The 24,807-nt window shown below is 40.6% G+C and overlaps 1 protein-coding gene across 1 annotated transcript in view; it reads right to left on the bottom strand.

Moving 5' to 3' along the window:
• Nucleotides 1-24,807, bottom strand: part of sorcs3a (sortilin related VPS10 domain containing receptor 3a) — a 221,469-nt gene that overhangs the window by 13,415 nt on the left and 183,247 nt on the right. Inside the window, exons 17-22 of the mRNA XM_053419434.1 lie at nucleotides 20,895-21,008; nucleotides 19,071-19,242; nucleotides 10,925-11,111; nucleotides 6,523-6,656; nucleotides 5,330-5,453; nucleotides 4,691-4,803 (exon numbers count right to left, since the gene is read on the bottom strand). Of these exons, the coding sequence (XP_053275409.1) occupies nucleotides 4,691-4,803; nucleotides 5,330-5,453; nucleotides 6,523-6,656; nucleotides 10,925-11,111; nucleotides 19,071-19,242; nucleotides 20,895-21,008 (844 nt within the window). The remainder of the gene's footprint in view (nucleotides 1-4,690; nucleotides 4,804-5,329; nucleotides 5,454-6,522; nucleotides 6,657-10,924; nucleotides 11,112-19,070; nucleotides 19,243-20,894; nucleotides 21,009-24,807) is intronic.

Raw genomic sequence — 24,807 nt, 5'->3', positions numbered from 1 at the left:
TGATAATCTTTAGGTTATACTTCATCTGGATAATGAAGTGCTAACACTCAATTTACTACAGAAAATAATGATGCTTGAATGTTGATGTCTATAGGTAAAATGTTCTGCTTGACTGCATCTTAAATTATCACATGACCATGCTAACATTTCTTAATTAGCACTAAACCTAAAGTACAGCTGAGGATGATGAGAACGTAGTAGGCTGTTTGGCTGGTTACATTTTCATACTAATGATGACAATAGTTAAGGTATCACAATTATAACTAATAATTTCAGAGGGAAAATAAATGCTTTACCTAATTGTATGTCAATCCGTGCAATAGAATACTTTTTTCTGCAACAAACTGTTGAACCAACTGTCCATCATCAGGCCCACCCAGTGTCACACCACTTGCTTGAAATCTCCTCAATAATCACTCTGATAATCTTTAATGTCTGTATATGTATGATAGCTTAGCAACTTGCAACGTGCTTCTGGTACTCAATTAAATTCGAAAGGTAGTCAGCAGGATTCATCCTCTAAAGACCTTAAATCCAAAAATTAAGATGTTTTTATTAAAAAAACAGAAAAATCTGCCTCATGTTGCTCTCAGGGGAAAAGTGAGAGGAAACTACTATTATTCCTCTGAGGAGTATGAATGTCTGTACATGTAATTGCATCTAATAACTGAGATATTTCAGTCACGACAAAACTGGTGGACCCATCCCACGAGCTGTGCTCCTATTTTACTGATACTTCAGACTCTACCCCTGATCTTCACCCACCAAACCAATACCAATCATTACCTCCAGAATAATAAATCCAGATTGTGTTTCAGCTACTGGAAGGATAATCTAATGTGCGTTCAGTCATCTGAGAGTTAATTATCAACATCACGATTGTTTAACTGAGTGAAAAGATGAAAATATCACATTACTGTGCATGATTTACCAAATAAATTGTATCGGTGCCTTTGGGAAAGCAATGTGGAGATGCTAGCCTCATAGTTTGTTTGAACCTCTGAGGGAAGCTACGTGGAAGTATGAACGCTGTAAACTGCACGAGTTTGAGCTATGAAGCGTTATTGCGATGTGAGAGGGAGATGGCTGACTCTAGGAGTGCAAAGAAATAACCTCCATTACTGAGTCTGCATTCAGAACAAAGAGACAAAAGGCACTGAAATGAGCCTATAGGTGAAGAGTGCAAAGTCATGATTTGAAAGATTCGACTATGGGACAATACACACCGCACCTCAGTTAAATGGACCTTAACTTTAATTGCAAGTCGTTCCCTCTCTCATCTCCTGTTTTATTGCTGGGGAGTTGTTTACTATGCTGAAAAGACCATCAGCTGTGGACTGGCCTCCGTGTCGAGCAGGAGTTTTTCAATGAACTTTGAGTCGGCTCCCACCTCATAAACAGATCTACAGCTTATGACAAACTGATATCAAGAGGTGCTAAAAGCTAACAGGATAATGAGAAAAGATGCAAACAAACAAAAATGACAAATAAGCAATCTTACACACGTGTAATATAATAACAAAACACATAACGGATGTGACACCATTTTAATAAGCTATTCCATTCCATAATTACAATGCAGCTTTCCCTGTAAAATAATAGTAATTATTCTTATCTCCATTTATAGATCAGAAAGAAGCTGAAAAGCTGATTCATGCTTTCCTTTCTAATCGTCTTGATTACTGTAATGCACTTTTTACAGGCTTCACAAAGAAAACAATCGAGACTCCAGCTCATCCAGAACTCTGCAGCTCGGCTGTTAACCAGAACCAAGAGGAGAGAACTCATTCATCCAGTTCCAGCTGCTCTGCACTGGTCACCTGCTACACACAGGATTGACTTTAAGGTTCTCCTCCTTACATACAAGGCTCTGATTGGTTGAGGACTGAGTTACATAACAATGTTCCCAAAGGTTTGGAACAGATTGCACAGAGAATCTATTTATATATATTTAAAAGAAAACTTAAAACATGTATCTTTACTTCAGCCATTAAGATCTTGCACTTGCCTGCAGGCTTGTACTATTACATATCTTTTTTTTATGCCCTTTTCTTTTAACTGTCATTTTAACATGTTCTTATCTTACTTGTGTTCTTTTCTATGAATCACATTTGAAAATGTTTGTATTTTTGTTGAAATGTTTTTTATTTTCATCTATATTGCATGTAAAGCACTTTGAGTTGCATTTCTTGTCTAAAGCCTTATTATTATTATTATTATTATTATTATTATTATTATTAAATAACTAGGTGTGAGAGGGAAACAAAATCATTCAGCTAAGGTAGAGAGTCTTTCTTTCTTCAATTCTGTGTACATTCAAGTGTCATTGATAAGAAAAGGACTCATTTTCAAGCTGCGGTGCAATCAAGAATCTGAATCTATTTCTCAGCATATCATGACCTGTGAATTCATTTAGAACGGATTTGTATTCTATGTTTGATGAGAGTATTTTTAAGTAAGACTCAAAGGACCGCTGTGTGTTTTCATTTTTCTGCCACCATGTTTCTACAGCAGCCCGGCATGGACAAACCAACCACTGGCCCTGGAGAGGACCCTTCACAATTTTAAGTTTTGTGAAGGCCATTGTGATTCTTTTCCATGCTTGGGAGGTGAAGGTGAGGGGTACTCAGCTGGTTGCTATGTGCAAACTTCACCGCGAGCTGCCACTTAATCCTACACTATAAATAGTCAGGTGCCCATGTGCTTACTGTTATCACTCCTCTTTTCATACTGACCTTAAATCAATCCATTCTCAAATCAATTTCAGCAGAAGTGATGGAGGACAAGACTCCACAGCCCTGGTTCTTTTCAAATACTCATTTAAAGTTTAGTGTTTTAGAGGCTTTGTGTCACTGTCCCTCCACTGCAGCCCTGAACGTCCAGGGGAGAACAAAAGGGAAGATTTGTGAGAAAAAGACTGCAACTCCGCAAGATAATGAATTGATTTAATTTAGTCAGCTGGACCCTAATGACTTCTGATTAACAGTGGTATGTGTTTTAGCAAATAATATAATAAATATTTGTATGATGAGCCTACAAATATTGTTTTAAGGGACAATAATCCATCACTGTTATTAATTAATATTTTCCTCTGTTTTATTTGAACAAGGTCGAAGGTAGATTAACGCCTGTCATTGGTTTGTCTTTACTGAAGTTCGACTTTTCCTGTAGTTTCTTAATAACAGCCTTTACTTTGCATCATGTTAAAAAAAACTGAAATGACTGTGTTAAGCGATTTAAAATCTACAACATTGTTCAGCCTTATTATTTTGGGTGTATTTTGTGCATGCAGTATTAACAAACAAATTAGTGATTTATCAAGTTATCAAAAACTAATTTTCCACAATGTGAACCTGGAGCCTTTGAGCTCCATGGAGCTCTAGGGCCTCAGGGCACTTGCTCGCCCTGTCTGATTAGTTATCTAGTCTTGATTTTTGCCTGCTGTAAATTGACACAGAAATAGGAATAAGCTAACTGCTGCTAAACAATGCAGCCCTGAGACAAAATAAGAAATAAAGGCACTTGAAAAGATAAAATTTGCAGGACCTAAATGTATAATGCTACAACATCCCACTCACATAAAGAATATACTGTAGGCCTGTCTCACAATGAAAATCTTTGGCACTTAAACATAATACAAGAGCTTAACTGTGATGTTACTAATACTCATAAAATCCTTGTGTTCTCAAACACAATTCTCTTTGACTTGTGTGATTAGCGAAGTGCACAGGCCTTTAATGGCTCGAGAGCACATCAATAACCCTGGTGGTGCATTTCAGAGTGAAATATACACCTTCAGTTGAGTCAGTTCAGTTCACACATAAACAAACCAGCAGTGTGTCTACAGGGTTGTTAATATTGATTCTGTCTAAATAATCTACTCCCTACTTGTTACTTTGCTTATTGATGGAGCAATATGTCTGTCATGAACTTAGAAGTAAAAAAAAACTTATTTGTCAAAATATTTGACTTTAAATGATATGCCCAGGAAAAGGTAAACCAATTGGCTCAGAAAAAACGGGGGCCTCAGTCTGGGTTATTCAGGTTACTCATGAGATCCCCTTCAACCACTTCATTCTTCTTCCAAAAGCATCCACCTGCCGCTCTGACTCTCAATATGGCCAATATGATGGCCAAAAGCACAGAACCACCAAATTCAGTCCGCTATTCAAGAGCGGTGAATGAGGAGATGGGTAGCCCTTTAAATAATGTGCGTGCTTCCCACACACACTAAGAGCACTTCCAGCCCTCCTACTTTCAAGTGTGCAAACACGTGCACACACACACACACACACACACACACACACACACACACATACATACATACACTAGACTAAGCAACAGGTATTGTCAAAATTAATGGTTTTAGTTTTGAGGATAATTTTAACTGTGACTTTGAAAATGAAGGAATCGGTGCTAATGAAGCCTTCCTGGGAGACAAGGGAAGCAGAGCCGTCTTCACACCTGTCTGATGATGAATCACAGAGTCGCCCGAGGGTGTTATCTTGCCACAGCAATGAGCCTGGGGTGGTGGGCAGCAAAGGCAATAGGGTTATAGGAAATAATTGAATAATAGTAGGGGGAGAGAGAGAGTGGGCGATGACAAGACAGTTAAGAAAGAAGACAGAGAGACAGAGGGGTAGAAGGAAGGAGGAGAGATGGAAGGACAGAGAAAATGAAAATCACTCACTTGAAGCAGAGCCTTCTTAATTACTCTCCCCACATCCTGTCTCCACTCATGTATGTCGGGGTTGAACTCGTCCAGATTAGGTGAGAAAGATAAAAGTAGAGATTTGAAGAATTCTGTCGAGGAGAGTCGGGGAGGGGGGGGGGGGGGGGATCAACCATTAATTCACTCGGCTCTCTGGGCATTATTCTCATGGAGCTGTGCCAAGTGTCATTTTGCTCAAGCTGAGTTTCAGGTAGTTAACACTTGATGAAAAGAAGAGGGCTTCACATATCCCTGCACTTCCCTTTGGCTAAATGTACCAGATGCACTTCGAGATAATTAGAAAAATGTCTCAGCTTTATGCCATCCCATCCGCCGGTCATAAATCATTGCATTATACAGACACTTGCTGCCGGATTACTACATTTCAAATGAAGAGATATTCTTTAGAGGTTTGAACAATAATGTGATGTATTTTACTCAAGCAGCAGATTAATTTCAGAAAAGAACCCAGAGAATAGGCAGAATAACGCTGACTAAAAACTATGAATTGCAAAGTACTTAACTGCTTTTAAGGAAACTGACATTTATTTGACACATTAAAAGCTGGAAAGTTGTTACTATTACAGACTTGGACACAATAAGAAAACAAGTAGTGACCTTTGACTGCTATGGTCTTGGTATCCTGCAGTATGGTGTTGGCTGCAGCCACTTGGACTGTGATGGTGTGCATTCCCTCATTCGTGAAGGTGTGTGAGATACTCCCGTCCAACGTTATCACTGGCTGCAAGCACACAACTAAGAGGTTAAGAAATCCTGTTACACTGCACACGGCACAGCTGCTCTACACTACACCGTGCCTTACTTAGTACACATATGGATATAGCTTTAAAAAAAAAATAGGTATCATTAGCCCAAGTATTTTGACAAAATAAAAGGTTGTGAAAGGTATAAGAGGAAAAGATTTGTTTATCATTGTTAGGTGGATATTTTATAATGCTCATATGGGTTTTACTATAGTGGAAAGGCAAGCATTTTATCTATGGTAACAATGCTCAAACTTTAATGTAATCTACCACGACTTTTGGTGTATAGCATTGGCCAACGAGCAACTTCAACTTTTGACTTTGATGACATTACAAAAGTAAAAAATTAGGTACAACATTGTTTTGTCATTGTCTTGTGTGTAAGGTTCGATGGTTAACATTACCCTGTTTACCATCTGTACCATCTTAGTTAAGTGTTATATTTGAAAACATTACTAATTTACCAAAATATGTAGGGTGTTCATATTAAGGATGATATATTCCACTTGATGAGTGCAAATGTTGATCTCTATTAGTCAGACCATCCACAAATGCTGTATGATTCATCCCTGAGTACCTTGAATATTTGCACCAACTTTAAGACAGTCTAGCAAGCATTTCTCAGGATACTTGAAAAACTGAAATGTCCACCTCAGGTTGGTGCTAAAGGTGTCGCCATTATTCTTGGAGGATCCTCTGAGGACCATGAATGTATGTACAAACTCCTGTCTGTAAATTTTCATACAAATCTATTGAATGCTTGTGACCCTGACATTTTTGCTGAAATGTTATTGTAACAACACTAGTGTGGCTAAACACAAAAGGAGCAACTACAGAAACATTTAAGTGTGGGTGATTTTTTACCAAATGTAATTGCATTATGATTTTAGTTATCCTGTTCATACAAATTCCTTCAGGCTAGCTGCAGAACATTTCAAATTTATACCAAAACTTACAAATATAATAAAATATCGAAAATCGGACATATCAAGCAATATAAATGAATACTAAAATGTATATTAATGGGTCATGTCTTGGAAGATTTACCTCTGTATTGTTGCCCAGCCACCAGAAGTAGGTGACGGTACGTGGGTGACTGGGTAACACCACAGCTGTGATGTTCACCTCCTTGTTTCGTATGACCACAAAGGGAGCAAGGAGTTGAACATGTTCCACTGGACCTAAAAGAGTTCAAGAAAAGAAACACAACAAAGGATTCACGGTCATGTGCATGGCGACTTGCTATGAGACTCGCTTGAGACTTGTGGAAGTACAAGGAGTGTAACGATTGTCCGAGGGAGAGAAACAAACATCATCACATTCAAATGGTTTTCTCCCTCAGTCCAAGACCTGCACCTTGGGAGAAATAAAAAAATATTCCAAAAGTGTATATGTGTCTTCGCCCAGTGATAAACTAGTGACCTGTCCAGGTTGTCTACCTGCATTCAAGGGGAAGGATCCATCTCCCGTCCGCGCCTTATTCCCCATGAAAAGGATAAATGGATAGAGAAAATGGATGGGTGGATGGATCCAAAGTGGATAAAGGAAAATGGATGGATGGATGGATCAAAACAGTATAAACTCTTAGAAAAGATTTACCCTGAGGGGGAAAAGAGTTCTTGCCAAGAGTATGTTGACATGAAATGATGGATAGATTTGGAAATTCTAAATTATATGACCTCTTACTGTACGACCATTTTGATGAATATTATCTTCATTGGCCAAAAAAAGTAGGTTATATAAAACTGAATTGGAGCAAATACATAAAAAATGTATCAAAAGCTGCTCAAAAACTAACTCTTAATCATACTGTAACAGAATTGTTCCACTTTAATGTCTGTTTTGTTTTAGAATACAATAAATGGAAAATGAGTCAGACAGACGTCCAATTACAGCGTCCGAACCTCATGCTGGCAGGTGTACTGAGATTGCCTCATAGGTAAGAAATACACCATATGGTGAGCCTTTTAACAGTGTGCATGCTGTGATTACAGGAGATGAAAGACTGCTTTGTTCATGTGATTCTTTTCTTGGTCACAGATTCCGAGATGTAATGGTACATTTATTACTACTAATAATGACTGTAAATGGGCATTGTTCTTATATAGTGGAGAGAAAATAATCCTCACATGATCGACTTTCTCATTTTTTTTTTCCTGTCTGCTGTAACAGCATCTACTCACCACTAGGCCGATGGAGGGTTGGAAGTATATGAGTCCACAAGACACTTTTGGAGTTTCAGGGGAAAACAGCATTGCAGCCAAAACCAATACAAGTGGATTTTCATTTTTCGGTGAACTGTCCCTTATAGGTGCTTTGTCCCTCCTGTGCCATGACCCACTGGAGCATCTCCTAAAATAGTGTCCCCGTCTGCTGATGGAGTAGTTTCTTCTTGACTGGACCGGATTAAGGTAAGTTACCCTTAAGATAGCTGGATATTTGTTGTCATAGCTTCAATGGAAAAAAAGAAATGTGATTGAGGATGTGGAAGGAAGAAACAACGCTGACTGTTTCACACAGAAAATAAACAGCGGTTTTGCATTGTGTTTATCCATCTATCCCAACCTCCCCCTAATGTGGACTTTTTGCTCTTTATACTAATTGCTACTTTGCTCCTGCCATAATTACTACAGCCACTCTGGCTGGCTTAACAATAAAACTGAACTATGGGTCATGATCAACCGCAGCACAGACGATTTATGGGTGCTGTTTTTGAAAAAGAGGACATTTCCCAGCTACTATAGCTCAACCCTTTCTCCAAACAGCCATCTTATATGCACGATACTCACTTAAATTAAATATTATTAGCAAGATCTAAAACCAGGCAAGTCAAGTCAAGTCACTGCTGTCTTTTTCAATATCAGCCATGGCCATAGTCTGTTCCCTGACCTTCTGCTCTAGCCTGGATGCCAGACGAACTTAGCCCCGCCCACAACAGATTTGGTCGGGCAGTTCGGTCTGGAGTCGCTCCATTGGGAAAAAATTATTGGCCGACCGGGCCAATCAGATTGTCAGGGCGGGCTTTATACGATGATTGACAGATGATCAACGGTAACGTAATCAACCACGTCATCACAGTGCCCTCGGGTTGAATTCGTTTTCAACAAACATGCCTGCCGCTGGCGAGCTGAGATGTGTAGATGCTGCCATCGAGTCTGTTTTAGAAGATATCGACAGCGCATTCATTTTGAAAGAGGAACACAGAACGTGGAGGCGACGCCAAAGCACAGCGCTAATCCCTATCGCCCCGGCGCTTGGCTGTTCACAACGGACACTGAAGCGACGCTGAACCACCGGGCAGCGCTAATAATATCACCCGTTGATCCAGTAGATCGCTGCACGGCTTTGTGCCGGTCACACCGGAGGCTGAAGCACCGCGCTGCGCCAAGGCTGCCTCGCGGTGCTTCAGCCTCCGGTGTGACCGGCACAAAGTTTTAACATGGGAGTGGATGGGAGCCAGCTGTTATTTAAGGCTTGGCGCTGCGCTGAAGCGTCCGGTGTGAACCCAGTAAATAACTCACAATGCGTTGCTTAGCATACGTCACATACTACGTTGCTCTGATTGGTTGTAGGTCTATCCAATTGAGCGAAGAGGAATTTTACTTCCTGGTCAGTTGAAACACGCCCCATAATTTTTTCCCAATGGAGCGACTCCAGACCGAACTGCCCGACCAAAAATGTTGTGGGCGGGGCTAAGTTCGTCTGGCATCCAGGCTACTTCTGCTCAGGGTTGCCTGAAACAATGGAAATGCTAATAGTGCTTTGGGTGTATCAGCAGATATTGTCGAGAAAAGAGATAAATTGATCCTTTTGAAGATACGTCCATCATGAACACATTTCATTGTCATCATAAAAACTGTAATCCTGGCAAGATCACATTGCTTTTGACATTTTAGTAGCATATACATGTAGATTTTGTGAGACTGTAGATCATAGTTATTCCAATCTATCCTGACCACTTATTTGTAAACACGTTAGATTTATGGGCGCACCCAGCAGCAAATGAGTTCCTGGGAAATGATCGCCAAAAAGTTGTCTTGAGTAATTCAAAGTGACAGATGATCAAACGATATTCTGACAACGTCTGACAGTATGAAGTGGTCACAGTAAAACTCCCTGATGATAACATTTTGCTGTTGGCTCTGTAACTATGGTGATTTCACCTTAAAAAAGTTCCATTCTGACACAGAAAATATGTCAACGCTGTCATTTTTGACATGATACCTTCTGGGTAATGCTTGAAAACATCCCCTCTAAGAACCTAACAGGACCTGACAGGGGTCTAGGTTGCTTTACACTAATCTCAGGGATGAAGTTTTAGATGTAATTCACTACTTTCATAGAAAAACTGCAGCGAAAGCCTGGTGTCATGCTGTGGTCTGGGCATGCTCGTCTCGCCAGGGCTTCGGTTAGTTCTCATCCTCTTTAACCAGAACTAATCTTTATCCTCAGTTTGAGAGGCTTGGTGTGTGTGTGTGTGTGTGTGTGCGTGTGTGTGTGTGTGTGTGCATGTGTGTGCATGTGTGTGTGTGTGTGTGCTTGTGCGCTTATGTGTGTCAATGAGAGTCAGTCGTTTGGTTCTAAAAAACGCTCAGCAGAGAGAAATCACTGTAGAGAAACTCACACACTTTGGAATAAATGCAGATAAATGATCACTGTCAGAAAGTTATAAATCCGGAACACACTGGCTGACACATCCTGATGGTAAGATGTTGAATTAAAACGGATTGAACAATGAAATGAATGAAAGACTAACTAAACAGAAGAAGAGACCAGTCAACACTGAAAGGAACTTATTGCCACTGAGTCGAGCTAGGAAAAAAAGGTGATCTTGTAATTTGTTATGTAAGGTGCTGTGTAAAATCTGCTCTATTTTAAAATAATCCATTGTGCTGGAGTCCTTTCCTCAGGTAACCTGCAATTAGCTGCAGTGGCCCAGAAGGCCCACTTCACCGTGTCTGCCTCTGCCCACACTGATATCTAACAGAGACAAGTTAGTAATGACCTTTCTCCCAAAAGATGTGTTTATCAACTGAATTACACCATCCTGTGCATAGGACACTTTGGATTTTGGTTTTGAAACTGCATTTTTGTAATTTACACTTAGGTACAGTACATTCTGGTGTTCATTTAAAAGCCTCTTTAAGCATAATATCTAGACTCTATAAATAAAATATATAATATAAAACATATTTTATCATTATTTCATATATAATATATACAATATAAAACAAAGTTGGCGGATTCTTTGTCTTTCCCCAAGTAGTTTTTGCACTTGTTCGTTTTCGACTGGAAACAGTCCCCCAGCCGCCTGTATGAAGCCTGAGAGGAGAAACCCAGGGCGATACAACAACACAGTGATGGGAACATCTTCCGAATAATCCCCAGTGAGAAATGAAGCCCTTTACAAAACCAATGGCACCATGGTGTTTATGGTGAGGGCCCTTACATGTGATATGCAGGAAGAGCGTTGTGGTGTCAAAACCCAGCGTATTCTCTGCCAGCGCTGTTACACGGAATATTCCAGCAGACTTGTAGACGTGCTTGATTCCCTCCTCAGTCCAGCTGAGGTTGGAATACGACACGGCTGTGCCGTCACCGAAATCCAGCTGGATGTTGGTCCGTAAAGAATCACCCTGAAACACAGCACAGCAGAGCTCCATTCAGCTACAGAACATTATGGACTGAGGTTACATCAGTGTGACCTGTGATATCACAAACCTTGTTTCTTTCTCAATCACTCGCTGACACTCACATTGTGATTGCATGTTAACATAACCAGCAGTTTTGGTGACAAGGAGCATGAAAGAAAGGAAAGAAAGAAAGAATGTGATGCAGTGTGTAAGTAGGAGAAGAAAAGGAGTTGGTGGAACTCAGATGGGTTTCAGTGCTGAACAATCATATCAACGAAAAAGGAGAATGAGTTTTTCTCTGAAAGTCTTCAGAGAAAAGTTGCAAGGCATACATTTAATCCAGGCCACATATTAATTACCAGAACCACACATATTAATACTCAGGACTCCATATATCAATACACACCACCCAAATTATTAATATATGAAGTATTATTACTGTAACATTACTGTTAAAGAGGGTGAAGTAATATGCTTTTCTAAGAGAAACATCATCACTTAAAAACCATAAGAAGGATCAACCTTTGTGCTGAGTGCTGAAACTCTCCACAGAGCTATTCAGAGGTTTAACATGTGGCATTTGCCTGCAAGAGGCAGCTGCTGTTTTCAAAAGAACTCGTACGGACACATGCTGTATACATCTCTTTGGCTTCACTGTTTTTATTCATTTCAAGTCAATTCGACTATTTTATCTGCATTAATATGGTTAGCTCATTATTTATTAATTGATTTATTTAATAAATTTTGGCTCAAAGTATACTCATGAGCTTCACTAATGTTTTCCTGGAGCATGTGTTAGTTTGTGTATTAGTGTTACTACTGTTATGGCACATTTTATTGTGCATAAGTGACCAAACTATTTCCCCCTAGTGGGAAAGTTGGAAATTTTCAATCTCGTGATCCCGACAACACAGCCTTGCATTTGGAGGAGGTGTCATCCTCAATGAAAAAAATACAGATAAGTGGTTAAAAAGCTTGATTAAATCTAATCTTGGCCTCAGGAAATCACCACCAAACAGTCAGAACCAGTAAGTTTAAACTTGTTGACAGCTTTGAAGTCCCTTTCAGGACGTTGAACTTCACCGAGTGGTTACCGGGGCAGAGGTTGTACGCCTCGGCCAACCAGTCAAGTTGCTGGGGAAATGGTGACGATGCTCCCTTCCTTTACAAATGTTTCATTTTGAGTAACGGAAAAAAAGATTACTTTGATGTCACAATAAGTTGACCTTTGTCCACCAAAATGTATACAGTTCACTCTCGGGTTCAAGTAACAAAAAGAAGAAATGCCATCACGTCGGTCCAGTTCACGAGAGTGGGATGGACGGACCGCCAACCTAAAACCATAATGCTTAAGGCCGTGGCTGGTTAAACACTGTAGATTTAAGCGGGACATTGTGAATCTCTGTGACCTCTACCCTCATAATGAATCTTTACCCAAATACTGAAATCCCACTCTCTGATTCATGGGGCTTGTTGGGAGCAATAACCGCTCACATTCAGCTTCCAAAATGAAACTTTGAACACTTCAATGTTTCATGATAGCTGATAAACACTGACATTGTTTATTATTATCCTTCCCAAAAGTTAGTGCATTGTAAAAAAAATCTGAAAATGCTTTTTACACAGTGGACAACAATTACAGTGAAACTCGTAAAGCTCTTGCACAGTGATTCAAGGTAAAAAGACGTTTTTATCACACACTGTAAATGTGATGGATTAATTCGACTACTGTTACTTCTACTTTCACTAGTTCCTTTTACACTGATACAAGTAGAGGGTCATAACTCCAAGCGAGACACAGATTTTCCTCTACAGTAAGACTGAATTGGCAGTGATGGATCACTGAGAAGTCAGTGTTTTAGAAGTATAGTACTTGAAACATCCATGAAATGCATAAATGTAGTTTTACAGTGTGATTTTACTTTATTTAGACAATAACCTGTCATCATTTTGCTTATTGATCAAGTATATATATTTAGAATATATAATGATAGTACTCAGTTATAATAACACAGTTAGATAATTACAGTTGTTCCTTCAACTATTCCTCTTCCAGTGTGATAGTAAAAATTCTTCTGGTGGCTACCAAAGTTAAATCTGACAAATGTAGTAGAAAATTAACTGCCAATAATGCGCTTTGTTTTGCACAAAGTTGGAAAATATCCATCTACTTGGTAAACATGAATTCAATTAAAATAGAACTTATAGCTCAAGCTCTGAACCCCTGCAGGAGTGAAGTAATTATGAAAAAAAGTTTCAGCTTTGATTACTAATTATCTAGATGTTGCCATTCTGTGTATATTCTGGATGCATGTCAGAGAGAGTGTGCACATGTGCATCTGTGTATCCCACCATGTTTGCCTTTGCGTGGTGTATAAGTCTTCAGCTGCCTGCTGCGCTTCTTCAGGGAATCACATCTGGTGCTATCCGAGGATCAGCACTCAGCCCGAGTGTCGGTGGCTCCAGCTGCCACAGCGCCCAAATTTGAGCTCACCCCCCCTCATCGGGCCCATGAAAGCAAACTCCCAGACTCCCCTTGGCACACCGTAGAGCAAGGCTGGTGGGATCTTCATTTGTAACACTGCATTAGCATGCCAGCTCCACCAGAATGCACAATCAAACATAATAAATAAACCAATTGTTTTGTTTCTCTTTCCTTTCCTCTCACTCCTTCCATCCCTCTCTACCTGAGTCCCGTCTTTGTGTGCCTCCAAGTGTGAAAACACAGAAGGTTTGTTTGAGGCTTTTGGGGATATTTCATGCCACTTTGCCTGGAGAATGATTTCTGTGATTGGCTGGAGACAATAGAGAACAGCTAAGAACAGGGTTTGTCAAGGCTGCCATTGTTAAGAGCTGTAATGAGTTGGCACGCAAACAAGACCTGGGCTCGGTGGCACCAATGTTACTCAGCTCTATGTGCGGCCCATTCTGTGTCCCGCTTGCTCTCTGTATCAGCCACAATGGAGTTCACTCATCTGCATGAGACTGAGGCTGACCTGTCTCTTAATGTCAATCTTTGTGTGCGTGTATCTCTGCGGGCTGAGCAGATCCAAGTGTATTGTGGCTGGAGCCTTGAGACTCGGGACGTCAGTGTCACTTGTGCAATGAAAGCACAGTTGTACCGGCTGACAAGGGTTTGGTTACACAAGGCTGGCGTCTGTAGACTTGCGTGTCAAACCTGAACCCACAATGTCAGTGTGATGGGGACAACAACAACAACAACGAAAATCACTGTAGCTGTGAATAATTCTGGAATGTCAGCCTGGTTATTTCTCCAGCAGACAGAACAGAGCTCATCTTTCACTTTTGCATTCATGGTCAATATTAAATGCAGGTACTGTAATAGTTTGTCAATGAACACAGTATTGTTTTCATGGTTTAGAGCATCCTATTGTTGTAAGACACCATGGCCGAGAGAAACTAATCAAACTGTGTCTGCGAAATAGAGTTAAATAAGCGTGTTGCTCAATATTTCTGCAGCAACAATGGATCAATGGATGGATGAATAAATTATCACATCAAACTGCAGCCCCCTTTAGCTCTAAGGATTCACTGAGCATCCTCTGGCAATTGGTTGGTCCTTATGGCCCCAAAAGTCAAATAATGGAATAGTTATTTGACACAAAAAAGGGACATATAAGTTAAAGGGTTTTAAACTAAATGCTGACTAATTTCTACATATATCCAAATGAGTCTGTACAAATCCATTTATTATCATGTGGCAGAGTTTGAAAATGAACTCTGCAGTTAATATTTCATTTGGGAATCCTCAGTAGTCGTGGCTGTCATGTTTGATCACAATGTACATTGGCAGGAGATTCCACAGAGCTTTTCCACTTGAGCAGAAATATGTTTCACAAAAAGATGACAAGAGCAACTGGAGAACATTTTCCCTTAAATGTGACTGGAGTGCTAAACGTAAGTAGCTCATGAAAGTTCCAACCGGCAAACAATTATTAGGGAGATCACAAGGAGCGTCTGTTAACCAAGAAGGACACAGTGTTCAAGTCTTTGAACTTGTTGAACTTGCTTATGATTGAACTGGAGACACTTTCTGGAAGGGACCACAAATTCACATTATGCCACTAATATAACACTAAAATACTAAATACTAAAATACTACATTTCAAAAGTTATGAATAAATACAATTTTAAAGCCTTAAGGGCACAATTAAAAAGATACCAGAAAACCCCAAAATATAAATTGTTGAATATCCCCAGTTTTTTGCGGAGAACAGAAGTATCTCTCTGATGAACAACTAAAATGAGGCATGCTGTTTCCAGGATCTATTCTCCAACTTAAGCGCTGAGATGGCAAAGCTTGAGTCACTTCAGCTCTGCCAGAGAAACAGTCTAATCTGACTCATGACATCCCTGAACCAAGAGGGAAGCCAGATTATCCACAGGCAGGAAGTCAGTGCTCACTAGAGCTGATTTCAAACATGCACTAAACTCCTGAGATCTGCTGAACTTCCTCTGCAGGGGCTGTATGTGTGAACACAAATGTCCGAGTGAGAGCCTCGGGAGTTTCTGCCAACTGTCTCCTTTTGGCCCCTTAGTCTGCAGAAACTCCGGAAGAGTCGAGGAGCGAACACAGCAGGAGATCCTCTGCAGGATTTGCCACGAGCAAGTAGGGGAGAGGGTTAATGATGTATTTCTAACAACTAATGCAAAAATGCAAAAAAGAAACAACTAATAGAATACAACTGTATTAATGATAAAAAAGCAGAGCCACATGGCTAGAAGACATTTTATGTTGATATGAGCTGATGCTGTGTGATGTGATGTACAGTAAACAAAGATGCGTGATCTCCGCAGCCGAATTAATATTTTATGTTAATATGAGGCAGGAAGCCTCTGCAGACAGCACCATCCCTCGTCTGAACTCTCCTGAGGATTGGCTGCAGTTGTGACCACGTCTGAGCAGAGAACATCCTGCTGCAATGTTCATGTGTGAAAGGCAAACTCCGGAGAAAGTCCGGACCCTATTCTCTGGAGTTTCCCCAGAAGTCAAGACTGAAAATGGCTTAGATGTCACCCTATGATCTGTTGCATCCTCCTCAGTTTAAAAATGAATCAGTCGCAATAAGCTTCATGTGATGAATGGGCTGAAGGCGCCTATGGCCCTGTCCAGACCAGGTATTAGAGAGAGGTGGAGAGAGGTGCGCAGCGCTAAGTACGTCAGTTCACACCTGGCATTAGTATGTGTCTCCAGGGTGCCCGCAAGCTGTGATGGGAGGCCCTTCACCGATATACAGAGTAATGAACCCTTCCACCTGGTGTAAAAGAATCTTCACATTGTCCTTATATTTTAATTATTTTAGTTATCCATCCATTCGGGATTTTTGTGTAACTGCACAGGATAAACTACAGTACTTGTTGTATAGGTGCTTATTTTGTTATGGCTGCATTTGTTTGTATGCTGTACAACCTTCTTTTTGGTCACAGCAGGTAATTGTACAATGTCATCATGCAGTTAATCAGCCTCATGCATTTAAGACCTTCATCTATGAATTATCTTTCAACCACCCTCACTCATGCATACACTGTACTCTGCAAACACAACACTGTGTAAAGTGGCAGAGAGAAAGTAGAGTGAATGTGCAAGTGTCTCAAACTCCCTCTGTCGTTTTCCTTTGATGCCAGAAATGGAAGTGTTAAATTCTTCATGGATTGTTTGAGATTTGGTCGATGTCATTTAGGCACAAGCCAATCGCTTCTCTGCCAAATGCTTAGTGAAAAGTGAGTCACTTTTAAAGAGCTCATTTGTAGCTGTAATTACTGTGTTGCATAACCCTTTTCCTGAACAGTTAAAAAACAGCCACTGTACCATGTGGTCGTTTTGGTCTTATCAAATACCAAAGCATGGGTCCATTTTACTTAGATTTCCTCCTTGCTTTTAAATGTGGATGTGTGCCAGTCTCTTTACCCATTAAATATTTAAGGCTGCTTGCCTTCCCCCTGTTGCAGGCTTCATGAATATAAATTAAACTTTGAATTCATCTTGAGAATTTCCTCAAAGAGGGTGGATGCCACAAGGATTCTTTACTGCATCATTCTTTTATAACATTACTGAGCACCACAACTCCATTCCTCCATCCCCCCACTTGCTTTCCACCAGACAATCCCCCTCTTAATGAAAGAAACAGGCTTCCATTCCTCAACTCATCACACAGTAATATGACAACCGGGCCTGGACAACACCCCAGGGGAAAACACTATTGCTAAAGCCCCAAAAGCTTGCAGTTCATTCTGATGGACCATATTCTGTCTCAGAAAAATGCGAGGCAGTATCCTAGTGACCAGACAGTCCAGCTCTGGACAGAACGCCTCTCACTCACTAACAGGGTCTCTGGTCAGGTATTTTATTTCTGCCTCTGGCTCAGAACTCTGACAGACTGTGGGTGAGCTGCAACAATTTGACTCTATTAAACTTTGAGAGTCTTGGCACTAAGTCACTCTCCTACAGATCACCAGACAGTCCTTAAGCATGTGTGCTTCAGGGTTCAGTAAACTGACATCGGTGACACTTTGATTGGTACACTCAGGGCCTGATCTACTAAAGGTTTGGTAAAAAAGTGTGCAAACTTGATTTCACCAGCAAAAATACATGCAAGCTGATCTACTAAGGGTGGACACTGAGGATTGCGTGCAAATAACACGCGCTGTCCATTTAGTAGGGTTTCCTTAATGAATATGCATTATCGGGCATTTCTACCTGAGTGCACAAAACATTGGGAGGAGTAAATGGAAATAATTTAATTAAGCACACTCACTGTGATTTAAAAAGCATGAAAATAATTGCGGTGATTGTGACTGCGTCTATATTTAGTACGTTTGAAAGATAGGTGCAAATCGGCACAGTGTTACGCACAGATGGCTGCAGTCATTGCGGTGAGGAGGAGACGGCAGGAAGAAGACGGACGGAAGAGTTTTTTTCTGCTCGAGTTCGCATGTTTGGATCGACAGAAGTAAAAATAATCCCTCTCTTGCCAGGGCACTGACCATCGTCCAGATAAAGCGCTGACCCGCTGCGTGGTGTGGCGCCCTGTGTGTTCTACAATGGTCTGAGTGTCACGCCTGAGCGCTTGGGCCACAGAGAGTGAACCTCACCTGGTGCGCAAAATTGGTCAGAGGCACGTCTTCCACCCGCCCCCCACCACCTGTTTTATTATGAGCTATTTTTTCTTTTGTTCTTTTTGTTTTACCCACAGCATTTACTTTCTCGCAGATACTTTCCAATATTGCGTTTCTTTGTATTATATAAATATTTCTTTGCTGTAGCTCAACAACATGTTTGTTTGCCTCTTCCACTAACACCTTCAATTCCATGGCATTCAATTTCAATTTGCACTTGCGCTCACTCTGCTCTCCGTAATGCTCTATATAGCGGAAACCAGTAACGCACGCAAAACACACACATAAATACTACAGCTAATGAGGCAAGTACAGAGGTCTGAAATTGTGCATGATATATCAAAATATATTTGTATTTGCTTTATGAGCACATCCATGTATTCTGAGAATTTTTTTTAAGTTTCACTATTACATAGGATAAGTGTGAAATCTGACAGTGATATTGATAAACCCGCAGCCAATTATAACCTGCCTCTGTGATTTTACCCTGGATCTAAGGGGCAAAGCATTGTGGTGTGTACACCAGATACAGAACCAAATATTTCACTGAGAAGATGGGGAAGACTGAAACAGAGCTATGAAGAGTGTGAATACTGCACAAAACATTCAGCATGTCTTAAAACACAATTGTAAGTAAACTCTAGTGATCTGCTTGACAAGGTATTGGCTATTCTAAATTGCAAGCTATGGTGTCATAAAGTTGTTCTGGTCCCAGGTGACCAACAAATAATTAACCCTACTTAATGTAAAAATCCATTTAATAAATCAGTGCCTTAGGAAAACGGGCCTAGCTTAGAGGAGGTGCCATGTTTTGTGTGTTCTAACCTCATCCAGATGCACCAGGAAGGTGATGTTGGTTCCCAGGTTGGCCGTGAGTTTGCCGTCTCTGGTGGTCACCATCAATCCTTTAGGAGGTCTATTTGGACACTGCTGCTTTCTTGCTGTGTACATTTCCTTCACTCCTTTAGTGCAGTTGTTCAGCACCACCTTACGATACCTTTGGAAAAGCACAAGTAAGAATTCAGATTTTCTTTAATTTAATTCTGTTGAATTTTTTACTTGTTAAATCCACGTTAGTCTACAGAGTCATGACCCACATGCATGAGCTTGTGGCTCGTGAACAATTTAGTTGAACTCAGCAGAATGGTGTCGGTGCATCTGGTGTGTCAAAATAGCCTGTGCAAAAACAGACTGGTTGACGACTGACCACATAAACCACGTCAGTGGCTCGGACACCTTGCAAAGCTTAATCACAGCAGTGGTGAATAAAGCACTCGCACTGTGATTAAACTTTGCAAGGAATTGGTCTCCTGGGGATTCTACAGAACAAACACAGAGGGCAAATCTTGCTCGCACAAGAAACACCAATGTAATATAATAGAAAGTAAGACATTGCACCCAAGTTATTACCAACGTCTAAACCAAACCAGGTATACAGTTGTTGTTGTAATGTAGCAGATTATGTCAAGTTCAGTTAAGTGAATGGATGGCAATGTGTAAAGAAAGTATGGATTTTCTAATTGAATGACCAGCGTCAGGAAATAATCCCTATCCATTGCAAAGAACATGACTTTTGGTCCCACATCTATCATGTAATCATTTGTGAAATAGGTCAACGGAAAAATAAACATTACTACAATATCTTCAAGTAAAGTTTCATCATGGCCTCATGACTCCTCTATCTCACCACATGGAAGCAGTTTACGCCAAAGGTGGAAGCAATACTCTCCATATTCCAAAGGCAGGCAGGTTGATTTAATGGAGACTAAAAATTGGTTGAAGCTACCTTTCTCTGCCCCTCAGGGGTTAAGTGGCATAGCTAATGGATGGACAATCTTTCCAAAAATTAAGATCTACTGAGCAGGCCACATGGCTTTAATAGTACTGCGATACAGCCAGTAGCCATTCAGATTTACCTTTAACCTCAGCGTAGCCTTAAGTTTGGCCTGTATCATTGATCAAAACCCTGATGAGGCACATCTGAAGTAATGTCACTAACAGCTGCTGGTGGCCGCTAACACCTGCTAACATCTAGTGGTAGTTGGTAACTTATATTGTGCAGAAGATCTTCAAACGTACATGGAATATTCAACATCTTGTCTAAAAGAAAGAGAAAAAAAGAGGATGTTTTAGTGGCTTATATTAATCCAAAGTTAGCAAACATGACACAACACATTTGTGGCTCAGGAGGGAGCAGGGTCATCCAATAACCAGAAGGTCAGTGGTTCAATCCCCAGCTCATCCAGTTTGCAGCCTAAAGTGTCCTTGGGCAAAACATTCTGACGGTTGTGTTGACAGTGTACGAAATTTGCCTGTGCGAAAAGACACTGCAAGTATGGGTAGACTCATATGACTGTGTGTGTGAATGAGTGAAAGTGACTTGTATTGTGAACCTCTTTCAGTGGTTGAGATGAATACAGTAAATTTACATGATTTCAATAAAGTCCCTGGGATAGGCCACAAACTCACAGTCCAACAATGTTAGTCACAGTAGTTTTGTGAAAAAAAAAGAAAAAAACTGATTGAGCATTCAAAACAAATCCTCCAAACCAAATGTTTGTGCCAGTTTGATATAAACCACCTGAATGACCAGTATATAACATGATGCTGTTATGAATATGAATTGTCCATTAACCAACAAGTCCTCACCCTGTGCTGTTGAAGTAGTTTTGGCCCTGACTGCAGCTTCTGGACACAGTAGAGGGATTGAACCAGAATGCAGGCCGGCAGTTCCCATCCCCGCGCCGCTCGTATCCGTAGTCACTGTCAGACAACAAAGCACAAGCAAACAGCACTCGATCAATATCAGCATGCGAAGAGGGACATGGTGTCATACAGTGTGTCCCACATCCATGTCTCTGTATAACAGGTGACTAGGGGCCAGTCTGGCACTCAAACAAATGGCTGATATGTATCGATTAAGGCCACTGTTGCCACAGCAGTATGAAGCATTGTGTATAGAAACACACCCTGGAGGGTTTTATTCTCTTCACCATACATGAGGATGACTAACTCTCGCTTGCCTCTCCCTAGTGTTTCCAATCAGAACATGATTTACATCCAATAAAGCAAGGTAAGCAAGTGCCCATTCTGATAATGGCTGTGACATTGATTAATCCATTAATTACCAGGGCAGAACAAATAAACAAAACTAACAGGCCTGTGGCTGATCAGTCCAGTTTGATTCTGTGATTACAACAGTGTGAACTATACCATTAACAAGCTGTCAAGACTGATTGGTTGCACCGACGCATCAGGCCAATGAGGTAAAAGGTCAGAATGGAGTCCATTTTGGGACAAAACAGCCGAGAGCACATCTTACAATTGGCATCATGTAACACAGTGCTGAAGCTAAATGTGAAAGCAGAGCTGGGATCACGGCTTCATGACATCATTACCTAGTTGCTCTTTTGATTGGTGATGTGTCTTAGTTACTATGAAACCATTAAGTATTATAAACAACAACAGGATGATAGGTCATTTATAACATTTTAATTCATGTTTCAATATCTTAATTTACAAAATAAATAACAAATAGCGTGTATATAGTGAATCCAATTTTATATTTTGGGATTTCACCTTACCATGAATTAGAAGATACCTGTCCTGTCTGTATACTGTGGTTAGAGGCACTAGATCCAGCATGTGATGAGCTTATTTTAGCTAAAAGATGACACAGAGGAAAACATCTAGCCTCACTCCGTCCTAGGTTAACAGCCTGACAATACCAACACCTGTAACTGCTGGTAATTAACACATTGTATGTAAAGTGTGTAATCTGTGCCAAAACAGAGACATGAAATTGATGGGTAATGATTTTACTGAGAGTTCAGTTGTAGACAGGCCCAGGCACTTCCTAGAGTCTTGACACCATGAGATTACAACCAGCAGAGACCCTGTAGACAATGACTAGGCGAACTTGTATTTGGTCAGATATCATGTGTAAATTTAAAAACTTTAGATGCTGAACCCTAGCCTGGATGCCAGACGAACTTAGCCCCGCCCACAACATTTTTGGTCGGGCAGTTCGGTCTGGAGTCGCTCCATTGGGAAAAAATTATGGCCGGACCGGGCCAATCAGATTGTCAGGGCGGGCTTTATACGATGATTGACAGATGATCAACGGTGACGTAATCAACCACGTCACCAAAGTGCCCTTGGGTTGAATTCGTTTTCAACAAACATGCCTGCCGCTGGTGAGCTGAGATGTGTAGATGCTGCCATTGAGTCTGTTTTAGAAGACATCGACAGCGCATTCATTTTGAAAGAGGAACACAGAACGTGGAGGCGACGCCAGAGCACCGCGCTAATCCCTATCGCCCCGGCGCTTGGCTGTTCACAACGGACGCTGAAGCGACGCTGAACCGCCGGGCAGCGCTAATAATATCACCCGTTGATCCAGTAGATCGCTGCACGGCTTTGTGCCGGTCACACCGGAGGCTGAAGCACCGCGCTGCGCCAAGGCTGCCTCGCGGTGCTTCAGCCTCCGGTGTGACCGGCACAAAGTTTTAACATGGGAGTGGATGGGAGCCAGCTGTTATTTAAGGCTTGGCGCTGCGCTGAAGCGTCCGGTGTGAACCCAGTAAATAACTCACAATGCGTTGCTTAGCATACATCGCATACTACGTTGCTCTGATTGGTTGTAGGTCTGTCCAATTGAGCGAAGAGGAATTTTACTTCCTGGTCAGTTGAAACACGCCCCATAATTTTTTCCCAATGGAGCGACTCCAGACCGAACTGCCCGACCAAAAATGTTGTGGGCGGGGCTAAATTCGTCTGGCATCCAGGCTAGCTGAACCCTGCAGTGCCCCTCATACAAAAAAAGTGCTGCCCGCATAGATGCACTGAATAAATGTGTGTGTAATTGGGTGAATGGCAAACCGAAGTGTAAAGCGCTTTCAGTGGTCATCCACACTTGACCATCTCTATATAAATACAAACCTTTTACTTACGGCAAGGACACAACACTGGTATTGATCTTTTCAACCTACTCTTGGTTAGAAAGCAATCCTTATTTAGTATATTTTGTCTGGACTGAGGAAACATATAGTAATGTATATGTAAACACAAATCAAATTGTGCTTTTCAAGGAATCCTGAAAAATGTCTATACCTTCCTTTTTTATATATGGAAGACAACAAGAGCAAAACGTACATGTTACGAATCCCTCTTCACTTCCTTATTCAATGATAATCATATGCTTCTATGGTAACTAACCACATAATGTTTCATGAAAACATCACGATCCACAGGTATATTTTTTTCGATAGGTCAAGATCAGCAGATGGATTTAACAGTAGTTTAACATTTAATCTACAGTGTTCCACCAGTGGGACACTTTATTCTTGGTAGCACAATGTTTTGTTTGATTTAGACTCAAGCTTTACACATACTTGACAAATAACACATTATTTGAGAGCTCCAAGTCCCCCGATTCTGTCAGTGGGCAACAGTTAAGGATCCACTATCACTAGAAACGCTGTTGACACTGAACTAGCTCAGGCTTATGGTTGCGACCGGTTCCCACACAAAAAGTAGTACTACAGGTCTCATAGTAAGACTCTGGTGCATCAGCTCAGGATTTTTACAATACAGAAAACAAATGAAATACCAAAAAAATTTCTCTCCCATTTTGTTATAAGACTTTTAAATGTCTTTATAAAAACTAAGGTTTAAAAATTGAGCACAAGACAATAATGTATTTGTTCATTACAACATTACATTACACAGTACCATGTAACTGCAATATCTTACACAATGTTGGATTATGGGTTATTTGTAGCTTTTTAGGTTGTTAGTCTGGTGAGTGTCCAGCTTTAATCAGTCTTTTTCAGATTAGTCAGCCATAAAATGTTTGAATAGCTCACTTTCCAAGTCGAATGACATGTCTGGTGAAAACTTCAGGGATTTGTTTACGACCCACCAATATGGTGTAACTACTTTACCTGAAAAATCAACAATGTCAACAATCTCTGTTGTGGTGGTAGAAATATTGTCGTGACATAGTCCAGAGTGATGTGAACATGCATACTCTCACTTTGCAGAATGCCCAGAGGCCCTGAATTTGAATAACTTTTTAAACAGCCATAATGGTTAATTCTTAAGCGTTCATTTTTGATGCATAAGCACTTTATATAAAACATAATGCCCAAATTATATTATTTGCAAGCAGGTGTCAGCCATGCATAGCTTAGTCATTTCACATTAGTCTAATAAGTATGCACTTGAGCAGATCATATTGCAGACAGGCTCTTCACACCTCAAATTAGGTTAAGGATCTGATCTTCTTTCTGCATTGATAGTTTTTTTTAAATCTTCACTTTATAATTTTAAGAATGCACCTAATAAGTCCCTGCAGAAAGACATTAAGGAAGGCATAGAGGCAGAAATCTGACTGGAATCAGGAAATCCCTATTTACATAACTGCTGTATGTTAGGGTGCTTTTTTTCTGTTCCCTGTCATTCAAAACAACAAAATACACTCTTCTAGGATTTGCATACAAATTGAAACTATCTACATCCTCCCTCCCCCCATCTCGTCTCAACAGAATTACAAGCACAG

Source organism: Pleuronectes platessa, chromosome 3 (genome assembly GCF_947347685.1).
Source record: "Pleuronectes platessa chromosome 3, fPlePla1.1, whole genome shotgun sequence".
Classification (NCBI taxonomy): Eukaryota; Metazoa; Chordata; class Actinopteri; order Pleuronectiformes; family Pleuronectidae; genus Pleuronectes; species Pleuronectes platessa.
The sequence above is the reverse complement of the archived record's forward strand: the minus strand, read 5'-3'. Positions and strand labels throughout refer to the sequence as shown.